At 43.3% G+C, this 16,390-nt stretch overlaps 2 protein-coding genes across 3 annotated transcripts in view; both read left to right on the top strand.

The window, feature by feature from the left end:
- Positions 1–649: 649 nt before the first annotated feature.
- Positions 650–13,682, top strand: myo1eb (myosin IEb). 2 transcript variants are annotated; one of them, XM_071468199.1, is made up of 27 exons: positions 650–909; positions 2,328–2,465; positions 2,784–2,873; positions 4,132–4,226; positions 4,444–4,531; positions 4,837–4,926; positions 5,016–5,147; positions 5,350–5,484; positions 5,603–5,735; positions 7,257–7,453; positions 7,550–7,630; positions 8,137–8,223; positions 8,398–8,484; positions 8,862–9,029; positions 9,113–9,198; positions 9,422–9,503; positions 9,838–10,043; positions 10,124–10,268; positions 10,434–10,548; positions 10,633–10,802; positions 10,895–11,040; positions 11,509–11,655; positions 11,894–12,051; positions 12,129–12,203; positions 12,298–12,487; positions 12,618–12,793; positions 12,915–13,682. In XM_071468199.1, exons 1-27 carry the CDS (start codon positions 907–909, stop codon positions 12,989–12,991), a joined length of 3,297 nt encoding a protein of 1,098 aa, XP_071324300.1. In that variant the 5' UTR covers positions 650–906; the 3' UTR covers positions 12,992–13,682. The 2 variants fall into 2 exon arrangements, with proteins under 2 accessions (XP_071324300.1, XP_071324301.1); XM_071468200.1 differs by lacking the exons at positions 650–909; positions 2,328–2,465; positions 2,784–2,873 and having other exon boundaries at positions 5,016–5,181.
- A 1,222-nt stretch (positions 13,683–14,904) lies between these two features.
- prune (prune exopolyphosphatase) overlaps positions 14,905–16,390 on the top strand; it is a 9,339-nt gene continuing 7,853 nt past the window's right edge. Inside the window, exons 1-2 of the mRNA XM_071468201.1 lie at positions 14,905–15,173; positions 16,061–16,168. Coding sequence (XP_071324302.1) covers positions 15,135–15,173; positions 16,061–16,168 — 147 coding nt within the window. The 5' untranslated portion in view covers positions 14,905–15,134. The remainder of the gene's footprint in view (positions 15,174–16,060; positions 16,169–16,390) is intronic.

Raw genomic sequence — 16,390 nt, 5'->3', positions numbered from 1 at the left:
TCCAGTGTTTGAATGATTGGGAGAAGTCAGTTTCATGTTGGAAATAAAATTTACAGAAAATGTCACAGTGGCTCTGGTTCTGAGACCAGGTGCAGTGACCTGCAGTGAGTCCAGGATGTTAAGCTTAATGATAAACTGCAGCCTGAACATTGATGTGACTCAGAGCCACCTTTGGACTGAAGGAGGAGTCAGTGTCTGCAGGCGAAACAGGAAACAGGTGTGTCACTCAGACTCCCAGGATGCACTTTGAACTCCTCAGCAGCGATGGGTTCTGAATCAGATTAAGACCTGAAATGGCTTTGTTCTGACAGAGTTGTGGACCTGGAGGACCTGGTGCACCTGATAAGGAGCGACTCTTCTTCACCAGTCAGTTAAAATATTTCACTGAACTAAACTGAGACATTGTGATTGTCGTTGTCATGGTTACAGTCAGAGGTGACCAAGATATTTAGGGTTCACAGCATCAAATTGAATTGATTTCAGTCAGTTTCGACAGTCACATGTTCATGTTGCACCCCCCCCTCCCCAAATCTCATCAGTTCTTTAATGTAACAGTAATGTAAAGTCTCCTGTGATCATGTATCTTGACACCAGGGGGCAGCAGAGCTCCAGCTCGTCTTCATTTAGACTTCATTGCCCAGAATTCCACATGAAGGAGGAGGCGGGGCTTTACCTGCCCACACCTGCAGAGAGTTGAGAGGCTCTAGACTGAAGGAAGAAAAACAGACGTGAGTGAGAGGAAAATGTTCAGATTTACAGAATCAGTCTGAGTCCACTGAACTGAACCCATCTGATCCGGACTCAACTGATCCAGGTTTAGTGTGAGTTCACCTGGATCCACTTGAGACCAGCTCAAGGTTTCTCAACATTTCCCTGAAGCAGGAAGTGAGGACGGGAGGAGCAGACATGGTGAGTTCACTCAGTCTGACTTCAAACCTTTCAAACTAAAAACTGGTCATGGTCCTGGTCCCAGATCAGATCTCTCCTGCTGTTTGTTTGAACTAAATTTCCTGATCACAGTTTTTTAGAAAAAAAACAGTCTGAGCAAAAAAAACCAACAAATGATACAATTTCTGTTCATGTTCATCAATAGATTTATCAGTTTAATATTTTCTAATTTATCAGCTGATAAATCATCAAAGAAAAAATAAAACTAAATAAACTGAAAAACAGAAAAATTTATAAATATATTAAAATGAATGAAAAATTCTGAATCAAATTCAAAGTGAAATAAATCAGATGACAGCTGGAGCTTTGTTTTTTTAAAATAACGTGTTCAGACATTTTCTCTCATGTTACCATGGAAACACTTGGTGACAGTTTGACCTCAGATATTCATCCTGTGGCCCAGGCCCTCAGGAGTGAGTACAGAAAGTTAACAGGGTCAAAAATCATTGAGCCTAAATTCAGCTATGAATTTTTTTTTTTTTTCCTTAAATAATTTTATCTTTATTTTATTCTTCAGTTTTAAAAATACATTTATTATTATATATTATATTTAAGACTCAAATGTGTTTAAATATAAAGTGAATGTGTGTATCGTGTGTCCAGGGTCTGCAGAAACACTGCTGAGCTTCACAGTGACATCGTCAGTACCTGTGCACAGGTGTTACTGTGAGGTGTGTGTGCAGAGTGACACAGCAGACAGTTTGTTAGGACTCTGAGCTAGATCACCAGGGGCCCAATGAAGCTGTGTTTAGTGAATCCTCCGGAGTGGGGGCTTCAGGGGCCTAATGATTACCCCTCCCCCGCACATGATCAATCGGTTATCAGTTTCTGTTTGTTCTGTGTTGATCAGAGGATTTATTGATCGTCTGCAGCTTCAAACAGTGAATGAGTCTCAGCCTGCAACACACACACACACACACACACACACACGTCCTTGTACATCTATCTTTGTGGGGTCTCATTGGTGACATAGGCTACTGATTTCCTAAACCTTGGATCCTGATTTTAACCCTGAACCATGTCTTAACCCTCAAACAGCCTTTTAAACTTGTGGGGTCCAGTGTGTTGGTCCCTACAAATATAGTAGAACAAGACCACACACAGACACACACCCTCCCCCACTGTAGCATGCGGCGTCCTGCAGCTTGGCGTGTCAGGGCGAACGTGTCAGGGCGGCACCACTCGCTGATCCTCAACATGACAAGATCCCACAGGACAGAGGAATGCTGGGAATTTGCAGGGGGGGGGGCAGTCCACACACCACACACCACATCTGACAACACACACACACAGTGAAGTCTTGACCCCAGCTGTTTCAAAACTAAACGCTGATTTTAACTGCTTTAACTCTTTAACTCTGCCCCCCTCCTCCCCCCCAGGGCAGTAAGGAGCGTTACCATTGGCAGGCTCAGAATGTGAAGGTGAGCGGTGTGGACGACATGGTGCTGCTGTCCAAAATCAACGAGGATGCCATCACAGACAACCTGAAGAAGAGATACATGGACGACTACATCTTTGTATCCTCCACAGAGTCTGAGGAGGACCCAGTCCTGGTTCTGGACTATGATATGTAGTATGATGGTGGTTTACAGCTGGTCCTGCAGTGTGACGGTTCAGTTAATGTTTTAAAACACTCATCAGTTACGCAAGCTTCTTTATTAAACACTGGATTCAGTGTTGACATGCACACATCCACAATAAAGCACACAATTTCAGGCTTAATACAGTCCACAGTTCCTGGGCCGTTCAGGTCCTGGACTGTCTGGGTCCCAGTGGCTCAAGTCCTGCTGGTTCTGGTTCTGGGTTTTGTTGTGTCCTTGACCTGGTGCTGCCAGACCTATATCGGTCCAGTTCTGATCTCTGTGAATCCGTTTAAACAGCTTCCGTATTTCACAGAGAGAGAGGTGGAGCTGTACCAGGGAGCAGTAAGAGACACGCAATGTCAACATAACATCATCACAACATTAACACGTCAACATAACCTCATCACAACGTCAACTTGTCAACACAACATCATCACAACGTCAACATGTCAACACAACATCATCACAACGTCAACATGTCAACATAACCTCATCACAATGTCAACAACATCATCACAACGTCAACACGTCATCACAACGTCAACATGTCATCACAACGTCAACATGTCATCACAACGTCAACATAACATCATCACAACTTCAACACGTCATCACAACGTCAACATGTCAACATAACATCACAACGTCATCACGACTTCAACACGTCATCACAACGTCAACATAACATCATCACAACTTCAACACAACATCACAACGTCAACACGTCATCACAATGTCAACACAACATCATCACAACATCAACACATCATCACAATGTCAACATGTCAACACAACATCAACACATCATCACAATGTCAACATAACATCACAACGTCAACATGTCAACACAACGTCATCACGTCAACATAACATCATCACGTCAACATGTCAACACACCATCACAACGTTAACATAACGTCGTCACAATGTCAACATGTCAACATAACATAACGTCATCACAACTTCAACACAATGTCATCACAACATCATCAAAACATGTCAACATAACATCATCACAATGTCAACATCATCACCATGTCAACATAACGTCATCACAATGTCAACATAACATCATCACAACGTCAACATAACATCATCACAATGTCAACATAACGTCATCACAATGTCAACATGTCAACACATCATCACAACGTCAACATGTCAACACATCATCACAACGTCAACATGTCAACACATCATCACAACGTCAACATAACATCATCACAACGTCAACATGTCAACACATCATCACAACGTCAACATAACATCATCACAACGTCAACATGTCAACACATCATCACTTCAACATAACGACCTCACAAAGTCAACACAATGACATCACAACATCAACATAACATCATCACAACATCAACATAACGTCATCACAACATCAACACAATGTCAACACAACATTAACACACAACATCAACACATTAACACATTAACACGAAAACGTTATCACAATGTCAACACATTAACACAACATCAACACGTTAACACAACGTCAATATGTCAACACAACATTAACACAACGTCAACACACAAACGTAAACACCATACCTGCCTTTATGCATCATGTAACTCCCCCCACCCCTCGCAGGCCCAGTATGAGAACCCCCCCCACATCTACGCTCTGGCTGACAACATGTACAGGAACATGATGATTGACAGTGAGAACCAGTGTGTCATCATCAGGTAGGCTGTGTTTAAAGTGTTTACCTGTGAATGGCTTAGACAGGACTGATGAGCAGTGTCTTCAACAAACGATCAGTTTGTTTCTGCAGTTTGTTCGTTAAGAGAACAAGTGAATCCGAAAATATTTACTTCTTTAATCTTTTTAATTCAGTCAAAGAAAATATCTCAACAAGAAATTCAAATTCAATCTTTTTTGTTTGAATCTTTGTCGTCTCAGTGGTGAGAGCGGAGCTGGAAAAACTGTCGCAGCCAAATACATCATGAGCTATGTGTCCAAAGTATCTGGAGGAGGAGACAAAGTACAGGTCAGTACACAGATTACTGCTGAGAGTACTGTTCGTAGTACTGCTCAGAGCACTGTTCGTAGTACTGCTCAGATTATTGTTTGTAGTACTGCTCAGAGTACTGCTGATGATTATTGATGCACAGACCTGATTCACTGGATCAGCATCAGCACTGATGGATCTTATGGAGTCGTCTGAATCCTGTCCATGAGCTGCTGAATCATTTTTTTCCCTCCTCAGCGTCTCTGAGCTCCTGACCTTACCTTGCCTTATTACTTCTGTTACCATGGTTACTTCTGCTGATGAACGTGTGTCTGTGTGTGCAGCATGTTAAAGACATCATCCTGCAGTCCAACCCCTTGCTGGAGGCCTTCGGCAACGCCAAGACTGTCCGCAACAACAACTCTAGCAGATTTGTGTGTATAAATATACATAATATAAATATATGTACACAGGTTTACACACAAACAGACCTTACTCAGACAAACCTGTCTCTTCTTGTCAGGGTAAATACTTTGAGATCCAGTTCAGTCGAGGAGGAGCGCCTGATGGAGGGAAAATCTCCAACTTTCTTTTGGAGAAAAGTCGAGTCGTCTCACAGAATCCTGGAGAGAGAAACTTCCACATCTACTACCAGGTACTGCAATGTGTACTACAACATCTACTACCAGGTACTGCAGGAGTTCACATCGTACTGAACTGTAGTTTTAGTCTCTTTATGTCCTGTTTAGTTCAGAATCTGTTCATCATTTCCCCTGGAAACAGACGAACTGAACCTCAACAGGAATCATTTTATTGTCTCTGAAATCTCTGAGACTCTGTGTGACTTTTGTCCTCAGCTTTTAGGGGGCGCTAGCGGGGAGCAGAGGGAGAACCTCGGGGTCACGACCCCGGACTACTACAACTACCTCAACCAGTCAGGAACCTACACGGTCGAAGACGTCAATGACAAGAAGGAGTTCTCTGATACTATGGTCTGTACCTGTCTGTACCTGTCTGTCTGTCTGTATCCATCTGTTAAACTGTCTGTCTGACAGGAAGGAGTTCTTTGATACTATGGTCTGTACCTGTCTGTACATGTCTGTCTCTCAGGGGGCGATGTCAGTGGTGGGTCTGTCTGTAGAGGATCAGGATTCGGTTCTTCAGCTTGTCGCAGGAATTCTTCATCTGGGAAACATCAGCTTCAGAGAGGAAAACAACTACGCTGTGGTCGAAAGCCAGGACTGTAAGATGCTCAACTGCACCACAAAGGACAGTACAGGGCAGTTTGGGATGGGACAGGACAGAACAGGACAGGAGGGGGCAGGACAGGACAATATGGGACGGGACAGGAGGGGGCAGAACAGTACAAGACAATACAAGACAGGACAATATGGGACAGGACAGTACGGGACAATATGGGAGAGGATGGGATGTGACAGGATAGGACAGGACAGGACAGTAAGGGACAGGACAATATAGGATAGGATAGGATAGGACAGTATGGGACTGGACAGGACAGGACAATATGGGATAGGATAGGACAGTATGGGACAGGACAGGACAGGACAAGATGGGACCAGACGGGATGTGACAGGATAGGACAGGACAATATTGGATAGGACAGGATAGGACAGGATAGGACAGTATGGGACCGGACAGGACAGGATAGGATAGGACAGTATGGGACTGGACAGGACGGGACAGTAAGGGACAGGACAATATGGAATAGGACAGGACAGGACAGTATGGGACTGGACAGGACAGGACGGGACTGGACAGGACAATATGGAATAGGACAGGACAGGACAGTAAGGGACAGGACAGGACAGTAAGGGACAGGACAATATGGTATAGGACAGGACAGGACAGTATTGGACGGGACAGGACAGGACAATATGGAATAGGACAGGACAGGACAGTATGAGACCGGACAGGACGGGACGGGACAGGACAGGACGGGATAGTAAGGGACAGGACAATATAGGACAGGACAGGACAGGACAATATGGAATAGGACAGGACAGTATGGGATGGGACAGGACAGGACAGTATGGGACCGGACGGGATGTGACAGGACAGGACAATATGGGATAGGACAGGAGGGAATGTGACAGGATAGGACAGGACAGGACAGTTAGGGACAAGACAGTATGGGACCGGACAGGATGGGACAGTAAGGGACAGGACAATATGGTATAGGACAGGACAGGACAGTATGGGACAGGACAGGACGGGATGGGACAGGATGGAGCAGGACAATATGAGCTGAACTCAGGATGTTGAGTTGAAATGAATTTCAGGTTCATGCAGGTTTTTCTAAAAACAACAGTTGGTTATTTTAGTTTTGCTGTTGATTTGCGTCAAAACTCGTCCTCGTCGTCCCAGTCCTGAGAGCTGAGATCACAGTTGATCAGCTGATTCAGCTGCTGTTCATGGGGTAGTTTGACTACATGGAAACAGAAACCGGATAAAATTAAGTCTCCAGCTGTAGCCCACATTGATCCGTGAACAGTGATCAGTGATTCACTGAATCCAAAAGTAACAACATTAACAAACAGATGATAATAAAAACAATATTGGTGACAAAATACATTATTAATAAGAATGCAAACTTGATTAATGAAATGTCTCATCCACATGTTCTTATTCCTGTAACTCTGACTCCATACATTCATATACAGATACTGACTATGTATTGTGAACCTGTAAGGTGAGGTTCTGTGAACTCATGCTGGGTTACTCATGCTGAAACTGTCTCTGTCAGTCCTGGCATTCCCATCCTACCTGTTGGGGATCCCTCAGGACAGTCTCTGCAGTAAACTGACCAGTAGGATCATGGACAGTAAGTGGGGCGGGAAGACCGAGTCCATCTCCGTCACCCTGAACACTGAACAGGCCTGTTTCACCAGAGACGCCCTGTCCAAAGCTCTGTACACCCGACTCTTCGACTTCCTCGTCGACGTCAGTTCACCTCCACGGTTTACATCTAATTTTATAATTCTGTGATCGCACATTTATTATTCTACAGCTTATTGTGTGTGTGTGTGTGTGTGTCAGTGTGTTAATAAAGCCATGCAGAAGGACCAAGAGGAGCTCAACATTGGGGTCCTCGACATCTACGGCTTCGAGATCTTCCAGGTATTAACACCTTCTATACTGATATTTGTGTGTGGACTGAAACACAAAACATTTGTGAGTACACTGAACTACACACAGATCTTTATTTCTTATTTTTCATTTGATCATGTGACACGTTTCTCTCATCAAAAAGAGTCCGAATATGAACATGAACTGATTCAGCTGCAGATTCAGTTGTGTCTAGCTTCTACCTGCTGTTAGCAGCGCGCTCAACTAACTTTAAGCTCTGTGATTGGATGGTTCCTGCTGTAATGCATCTTGGGAGTCGTAGTTAACATTTCCCCTGAAATGTTTCTGTCTCCTCTTCAGCTTTGACTTTTTATCAGAGAGATTCTCAGTCACAGGTTTATGTTTTGTTGTGATGGATGAAGCAGGACAGTTTCCTGAAAGTAGATGGGACTGTTACTGCAGGAGGGTCTGAAATTACTCTTGACACTTTGATCAATGTTTTCATTGATTGATTGTATCTGATTATTTGTGGAGAAACTTCTGCTTCTCTCTTTCAGCAAAATGGCTTTGAACAGTTCTGCATTAACTTTGTCAACGAGAAGCTGCAGCAGATTTTTATTGAACTCACACTGAAGGCAGAACAGGTGACACATGACATCATCATGTCATCATATCATGACATCATCATGTTACTACACCTTGTTGATGTTTATTGGAATCCCTCAGGCCCTCATGTCTCTATCCTCTGATCCTCAGTTTCTCTTTGACCAGAAATGTTTCAGTTCAACATGAAACAGAAGCTTTTTCTGTGTCTGCAGGAAGAATATGTCCAGGAGGGAATCAAGTGGACACCTATCGAGTATTTTAACAATAAGGTGGTCTGTGACCTCATTGAGTCCAAGCTGGTGAGTCAGCCAATCAGAGGACAGGACTCAGATTTGATCTGTGGTCAGAAACAGGATGACAGTCGAGTCGAGTAAAACAGTGTAAAGTTTCTGAAGGAAGTTTCATCAAACACTTTGTAACTATGGTAACTATGGTAACTAGGGTAACAGTGTTTTACTTTGTGGGGACTAACTGGAGAGACAGGAGTCAGTGTGTTTATTTTTAAATAAGTCTGTATTATCTAATGTTTGTATATATATATATATATATATATATATATATATATATATATATATATATATATATATATATATAATATGTGTGTGTGTGTGTGTATAGTCAGGGTTATGGGAGTATGATTTAATTCTCAGTCTCTGTCCCTCTGATAATCTCCCAGAATCCCCCTGGAGTCATGAGTATTCTGGATGACGTTTGTGCTACGATGCACGCTAAAGGAGAGGGAGCAGATCAGACTCTGCTGCAGAAACTGCAGGGACAGATCGGATCACACGAACACTTCAGCAGCTGGAACAGAGGATTCATAGTCCACCACTACGCTGGGAAGGTACTCAGTACACCCGTAATCCTGTTCACCTGTCTGTCCTTCAGAGATTCATTAACTGCCTACCTGTCTGTCTACCTAACCAGGTGTCATATGATGTCAGCGGTTTCTGTGAGAGGAACAGAGATGTGTTGTTTAATGACATCATTGAGCTGATGCAGAGCAGTGAATTGTAAGTACAAAGTTGTGGGGACATTTCTGTCTTGTGGGGACATTTTGCCTGCTTTTCACTATGTCAAAGGACTGTCTGCAGGTTCAGACCTGGTTTTAAGATTCAGGTTAGAATCAGGTTTATGTCAGGGTCACGTGTGTGTGTGTGTGTGAGTGTGAGTGTGTGTGTGAGCACATGTGATGACCTCATGATGACCTCATGTCTGTGTTGTGTTTGCGGTCAGTCCGTTCATCAGAGCTCTGTTCCCTGAGAACCTAGAGGCGGAGAAGAGAGGTCGTCCAACCACTGCCAGCAGCAAGATCAAGGTGAGAGAGAGAGAGAGATAGCCCCCTGGTAGAGACAGGATGAGTGGATCAGTCGTTTAGAGATGTTGGCCACCTGAGACTAGATCCAAAATGTAACTGTCAACCCAAGTCAGAGATGGACACTGAGCTGCAGATGCACACCTTGATGTTTCAAAGTTTAGTCTTGAAGATTGAGATGACTTTGATGTTTCTAATCAGCTGAAGGATTCTCTGGAAGTGTCCCAGTTTACTTTGGTTTTTGATCAGACTGAAGCCCAGTGGGTTCTTAGTCTCCAACACTGCTATAAGGTACATCAGTAGGTAAATCTGCCCCACCCCCATCTTACTCTTTTAGAAACAAGCTAACAGTTTGGTCCAAACCCTGATGAAGTGCACCCCTCACTACATCCGCTGCATCAAACCCAATGAGACCAAACGTCCTCGTGACTGGGAGGAGAACCGGGTCCGACACCAGGTGGAGTACCTGGGCCTGCGAGAGAACATCAGAGTGCGCCGGGCAGGATACGCCTACAGACGGGTCTTCAACAAGTTCCTGCAGAGGTCAGAGGTTGAACATAATAACACCCTGTGCACTGCGCTGCTGCTTGAAACACACTGATAGTATGAATAATGTGCTGCAGGTACGCCATCCTGACCAAGGAGACCTGGCCTCGGTGGAGAGGCGAGGAGCGTCAAGGAGTGCTGCACCTCCTCAACTCTGTAAACATGGACCAGGACCAGTTCCAGCTGGGCAAGACCAAAGTCTTCATCAAAGCTCCGGAGTCGGTATGAAACACTAACACACAGGAAGGGTTTTATCCTGTTGTGAAGGTTCATCAGTGTTCCTGAATCAAAACCTAAAAACTCTCCTGGATCAGACCATAGTGTTCTGGTTTTCAGGTTGAAATGTTTCAGTGCTACCATTTGTCTTTATTGTTTTCCTCTCTGCAGCTCTTCCTGCTGGAGGAGATGAGGGAGAGGAAGTACAACGGTTATGCTCGGGTCATCCAGAAGGCGTGGCGCAAACACATTGCCGTCCGCAAGTACGTTAAGATGAGAGAGGAAGGTAAGATCTGGGATAAAGAAGCACCTCATTTGGCTTGTGTTTGGAGATTTTCTTCCTCTTCACCAAGTGACAAATTTCTTCCAGCATCAGACGTCTTGCTGAACAAGAAGGAACGCCGCAGAAACAGCATCAACAGGAACTTTGTGGGCGACTACATCGGGACAGATAACCATCCAGAGATCAGGCAGTTCGTCGGCCGCCGAGAGAGGATTGAGTTTGCTGACGTAGTGGTGAAATACGACCGAAGATTCAGAGTAAGAACTTAGTCAACAAAGATACCACATTTCATCAGAGGTTTTCAGATATACCACCTGACTGAACTCTCTCTGGTTCTGTTTTCCCACAGACAGTAAAACGAGACCTCATCCTGACCCCGAAGTTCCTGTACCTGATTGGTCGAGAGAAGGTGAAACAGGGTCCAGATAAAGGACACATCCAGGAGGTTCTCAAGAGGAAGATCGAGCTCAACAAAATTCAGTCTGTTTCCATGAGGTACACTGCCTGAACCAGAACTAAGACTAGAACAAGAACTAGGATCAGAAGTACAACTATATGGTCTGGATCAAATCAGATCTGAACTAGAACTACAGCCAGAATCAGAACCACAAATACAACTAGAAACAGGATAAGAATTATCACCAGAGATCTATTACTATAACCAGAGCCAGAACTAAAATTAGAACTAGAACCAGGTCCAGAACTAAAACTGGAACCAGAGGTAGAACTAAAGCCAGGATCAGGACAGCAATTACAACTAGGAACAGGACCACAAGTAAAATGAGAACCAGGGATGGAGCTAGTACTAAGACCAGTACTTGAACTCCAACCAGGGCCACAGCTACAACTGGAATTCAAAATAGAACCAGATGCAGAACCAGAGCTAGAACTACAATTTGATCTTGTCTTTCTGCATCCGTCTCTCTGACCCATCTCTCTCACTTTGACCTGTCTATCTGTCAGCACTCTGCAGGACGACTTCTTCATTGTCCATGAGGAGGAGTACGACAGCATTCTTCAGAGTGTCTTTAAAACAGAGTTCCTCAGTCTCCTGGTCAAACGTTATCAGGACAAAACTCAGAAGAAGCTGCCGCTCAAATTCAACAACCTGTCAGTACCACACTTTTATTTTGTGTAACTGAAATATAAAGAACATGTACATGTTGTTTCCTTCATGTAATGTTTGTATGTTTGTCTGTTGTTAACTTAATAAGTTTAAGTACTCCAGACATTCTTGTCCACAGAGCTGCCAACATGGCTACAAACACGTCTGAATCTATTATGATTTTCTGAATTAATTCTAAATTCATGTTAAATTTTCAACGCTTCTCTCTATCTCTACCTCCAGTCTGGAGTTTAAGGTGAAGAAGGGTGGATGGGGTCCATTCAGCTCTGCAGGATCCAGACAGATCCAGTTCCAGGTGGGTCAGGGGAACGAGGCAGTCCTGAAGCCCAGTGGGAAGGTCCTGCAGGTCTCCATTGGACCAGGTCTGCCCAAGAACTCACGTAAGTTCTGACCTGATTCAGTCACCATCAGAACTTCCTGTGTGCTCCGCCTCACTCCCTGTCCATTTGATTTGTAGGACCAACAAGGAAGGACAACCGAAAGAGCCGCTACATGGGCAACCAGGCTCCACACAACAACCAGTACAACTCAGGTACAATTTATAAAAAAAAAAAAAAAAAAGACTTGTCAGGACATCTCCTGCTATTTTGAACGTTGGTTTGAGATTTTTTTTTTTGGTCCCTCAGCTCCACACTTCAGAGGGGGCGGAGCACCTAGAGGAGGTCCCACCTCCTCCAGAGGCTCCCTGCTGAGGCAGCAATCCAGCATGGAGCAGCCCAGTCTGCCCCGCATCCAAGGCCAACGTCGCCCCGACAACCGGCCTCCCCAACACCACAACATGGGCTTCATGGACGTCCCTGAGCAGGGCGCTGCAGGGTGAGACTGCTGGGAGCATCAAACATCACGATTTGATTTTAGCTAAGTCCTGGTTCCAACACGCTGCTATCTGGTTTACTGTAAATACAATATAAAACACAGCACTAATATCCCTGTCTGTTGTCTGCAGGCTACAGCGGCGGCGGTCAAAGGAGGTGAAGCCTGTCCCCGGAGCAGGTCGACCCAAACCAGCTCCCAAACCAAAGCCACGGTCTCCTCAGTGCAGAGCTCTATATGCCTACGACGCCCAGGACACGGACGAGCTCAGCTTCAATGCTGATGATGTCATCGAGATACTCACTGAAGGTACTACTGCCACTGCTACTACTACTATTGATACTGCTACCAGTACTACTGCCACTCCGGTCCTGGTATGTACTTACAGAGTCAGACTCCTCCTCACCTCAGTCTCTGTTTGTGCCCTCAGATCCATCTGGTTGGTGGTTCGGCCGGTTGCGGGGCAGAGAGGGGATGTTTCCTGGAAACTATGTGGAGAAGATCTAGACCTCGTCTCCAGAGGTCAGAGGTCACCTGACCTGATGCTGCAGCTGGGATCAGAGGTCACTGGAGCTTTCAACATATGGGAGCTATAACATAACAGGAAACAGCATAATACTGAATATGATGGTTTCATTCATAAACTAAAAACACGTTTCAGTGAGAGTCACAGCTGTTAGACATTGTCCCCAGATGTCAAAAGTGTCAAGGTCAGGTGCTCTCACCTGCTGTCTCCTGGACTGTGTCCCCATAACGCTGTGTACAGTCAGGTCAAATGTCCCCATGAGGCTTCAGTCTCTGATTATCTCTGATAAACAGTAGTAACTTGATCAAATTCTACATCAGTGTTGGGAAACATGACAGGAATATCAGTGTATTAGTCCAGTCACCGCCCCCTACAGGCTCCAGTGTTCATTACAGGAGTGACACTGTATAAAAGTGTTGACAGAATATTTTCTTCAGTAAATATCTGCTGACATGATAAAAGGTGTTTAACTGTCTGCAGTGTTGCAGGTGAAGAGATTAACAGAAAACTAAACATCACACTGGACATTTAAAATATTCAAATATAAACTTTTTACACTTCTGAAAATGAAAATGTGGTGGAATGTCACTACTGAAAAATGAAAAACCTGCAGATTTTACCTTTTGATTGAGAAACAAAATAAAAATATGGTTAAACAATTTTTACATTTAAGTAATTGTCTGTACCTATCAACTTGTTTTACTGTTTCACTTTATTTTTCCAGAATACAAACACAGGTCAGATGAGATGTTCAGAGTCTGAGTGTTATGAGATTTAAGTTGTCTGTGTTTTACAGACATGTATGAACTTAACATGAATGTTGTTTTAGCTCAGAGAATCATCAGCTGACCCTGGAACAGCCAATAAACTGACATGTCAGGGCCAGTCTGTCTGGGTGACAAAACAAGGAAAGAAACAAACAAAGTAAAACAGAAAGATGATCCAGAGAGTTTTATCAGTCTGTGAGGTCAGAGAACTGAATCGATTAGACAGAAAATTTATTCACTTCACAAGTTTAATAACAAGTGGTCGACTTTTTAATTTTTCTTAAAAATAACATATTTACTGTAATTTTAAATGAACAGCACACACGATGAAGGAATTACCGGGAACTACATTACCCAAAGTTCTATTCCTGCAGGAGGGTCGTGCTGCCTTCAAATGCTGATATAAATATGGTATTTTTTTTTACTATTTCAGTATGTGGTCCAATTTATACAGCAAACAGCCTATCTATTAGTGTTTATTGTTGCTAATGGAAGAAATAAGATTTCATGTTGACAGATTAAAGTTGTAATGGCCTCAGAAAAAAGATGTATTGTGAAGAAAAGTTGTAAGTTTGAGAAAGTCAATATTTTAAGAATAAGACTGGTCCCCCTGCTGACTACCTCATGAGTTGATGAATTACACTTTAGACAATTATGACTTTATTTTCAAAATGTTACCAGTTCAAATTGTGTAATATTAATTAATATTATTAGAATTAATATTATTAGAATTTGATTTTTAAAACATGGTTGTTGTTTGTGACCTTTTGGAATAAAGTCACAAAACAACCTAACCCTAACCCTTGATTCACAATAGGCATTACATTTTTCTTTCAAAACTTCGACTCAATTCAAAAACTACTTGAACCTTTCTGTATCATGTCTCGTTTATTTACAGCTATATTTTGTCAACAACATTTAGATTTTTTTTTCTTTATAAACCTACAACTTTTCATTCAGAATACAGTTTTCCTCATAAAAATGTGTCCTCTTTATTTTGCCACTTCTCCAGATTTTACCTTTTTTTCACTTGACTTGATTCTTTAAATATTAATTTTCTCTCACAAGCTTTTTTAGAATCTTTTCCTTTTCTCTTTGGCGAACAACAACAAAAACGGCAGCAATGGACACTCGTATTTCCAAGGTGTAAACATGACCCTGAAGGCGCCATGACCTTTTACCCGCCACATTGCCGACAGTCATGCGGTCAGGTTATCGGTAACGTGTGTGACTATCAGCCCGCTGGTCGGTGAGCCGTTTGGCACCGTTTACCGGATCCGTTAACCGGTTAGAGGAGCAGCTAGCGGGTTAGCCTGCGATCAGAGCGGGAGTGTTAGCCGCTAACAGCTAACAGGAGATGGAGGAGTTTCTGTCGAGCTGCTGCCGCGCCGTGCAGGTAACAGACACACACACACACACTCTCACACACACACACACACACACACACACACACACACACACACTCACACACACACACACTCCACACACACCAGGTTAGCTCACACAGTCATTTATTTAAATTGGGCTGTTACAGTTTACGACTTCCGGTCAGTTACACCTTTCACCATAAACGTCCGATCATTATAACAAAACAATAACAGTGAATGAGAACATACATAGATTTTAATAACATAAAGAACTAACCCAAGAGTATACTGAGAAAGTGAACAGAGCTGGGTGGCTGCCAGAAAAAGAAAAGAAAATGTGTATTTAACGAACATAAAAAGGAGCTCATGAACAGAAACAAAGTGTTGGTTATAAAACACTACGACTCATAAACTGAGTATTTATAATCAGTCTGCTCATGTTTTAGTTGCTGTGATGCTCTGAGTGTCAGACTCATCAGTTCAGTGTGTGGATGTTGGTTATGCTGTGGTTTGAACTTCATAATTAATCAGTCACTTCTTAAGGAATTGTTTGGCTTCTGATGAGTGTTCAGGTAAAGTTTGAGTATTGAACATTATAGCTGCCCCTCGTGTAAAGATTTTGTCCCTGTAGGACAGAGACAGTGTCGTCTTTGGTTTCTGAACAATCAACAGGAGAATTTACTACATGTTGAAAACTTGAGGTGAAACCTAATGTACAAGAAAACACATTCCAATTAGAGACATTTAAGTTGTTCTTTGTCGTGTGTCATTTTATTCAGTTTTCTCTTTTATTATCTGTATCTGACCTATACCTTAGGTCTCAGGACCTATGGTCTAGTTTTGCTGACATGATATTATACAGTGTTCAAACAGAAAAGAAAGATCTGAGCGGTGTGTCCTGGTCTTCTTCCCCCAGGTGAACATAGACCAGTCTGGTCCACAGTTCCACATTGTTCTAGGGAATGAGGCTTGTGATGTGGACTCGATGGTGTCCTCTCTGGCCTACGCCTACTTCCTGTCTAAGGTGAGACCAATAAACTCTGCCTCATTTCACCTCCTCAAGTTAATGGAATTTGAATCACTGGTTTGTTTCTCAAATAAAAGCTGGTTTTCAGATGATGACGCTCAGATACTGACACTGAGACTGCTCACCTGGTGAATTCAGAGTGATGTCAGTTTCCACAGAGTCGTTTTAAAATCACCTTGCTGCTGAGAACAGTTTCACACCCTGATTAATTTATTTTCT

The sequence above is a fragment of the Trachinotus anak genome, unplaced genomic scaffold, assembly GCF_046630095.1.
Source record: "Trachinotus anak isolate AG129_WGS33_773 ecotype Australia unplaced genomic scaffold, CSIRO_AGI_Tana_v1 ptg000032l, whole genome shotgun sequence".
NCBI lineage: Eukaryota > Metazoa > Chordata > Actinopteri > Carangiformes > Carangidae > Trachinotus > Trachinotus anak.
Note: the sequence above shows the minus strand (reverse complement) of the source record. Positions and strands in the feature narration are given on the sequence as shown.

Bases quoted from the DNA above. Each gene is read 5' to 3' on its own strand.
- myo1eb (XM_071468199.1), top strand. The intron at 4,532-4,836 runs GTCAGTACACAG...CTGTGTGTGCAG, and splicing joins GAGGAGGAGACAAAGTACAG to CATGTTAAAGACATCATCCT. The intron at 5,485-5,602 runs GTCTGTACCTGT...TCTGTCTCTCAG, and splicing joins AGGAGTTCTCTGATACTATG to GGGGCGATGTCAGTGGTGGG.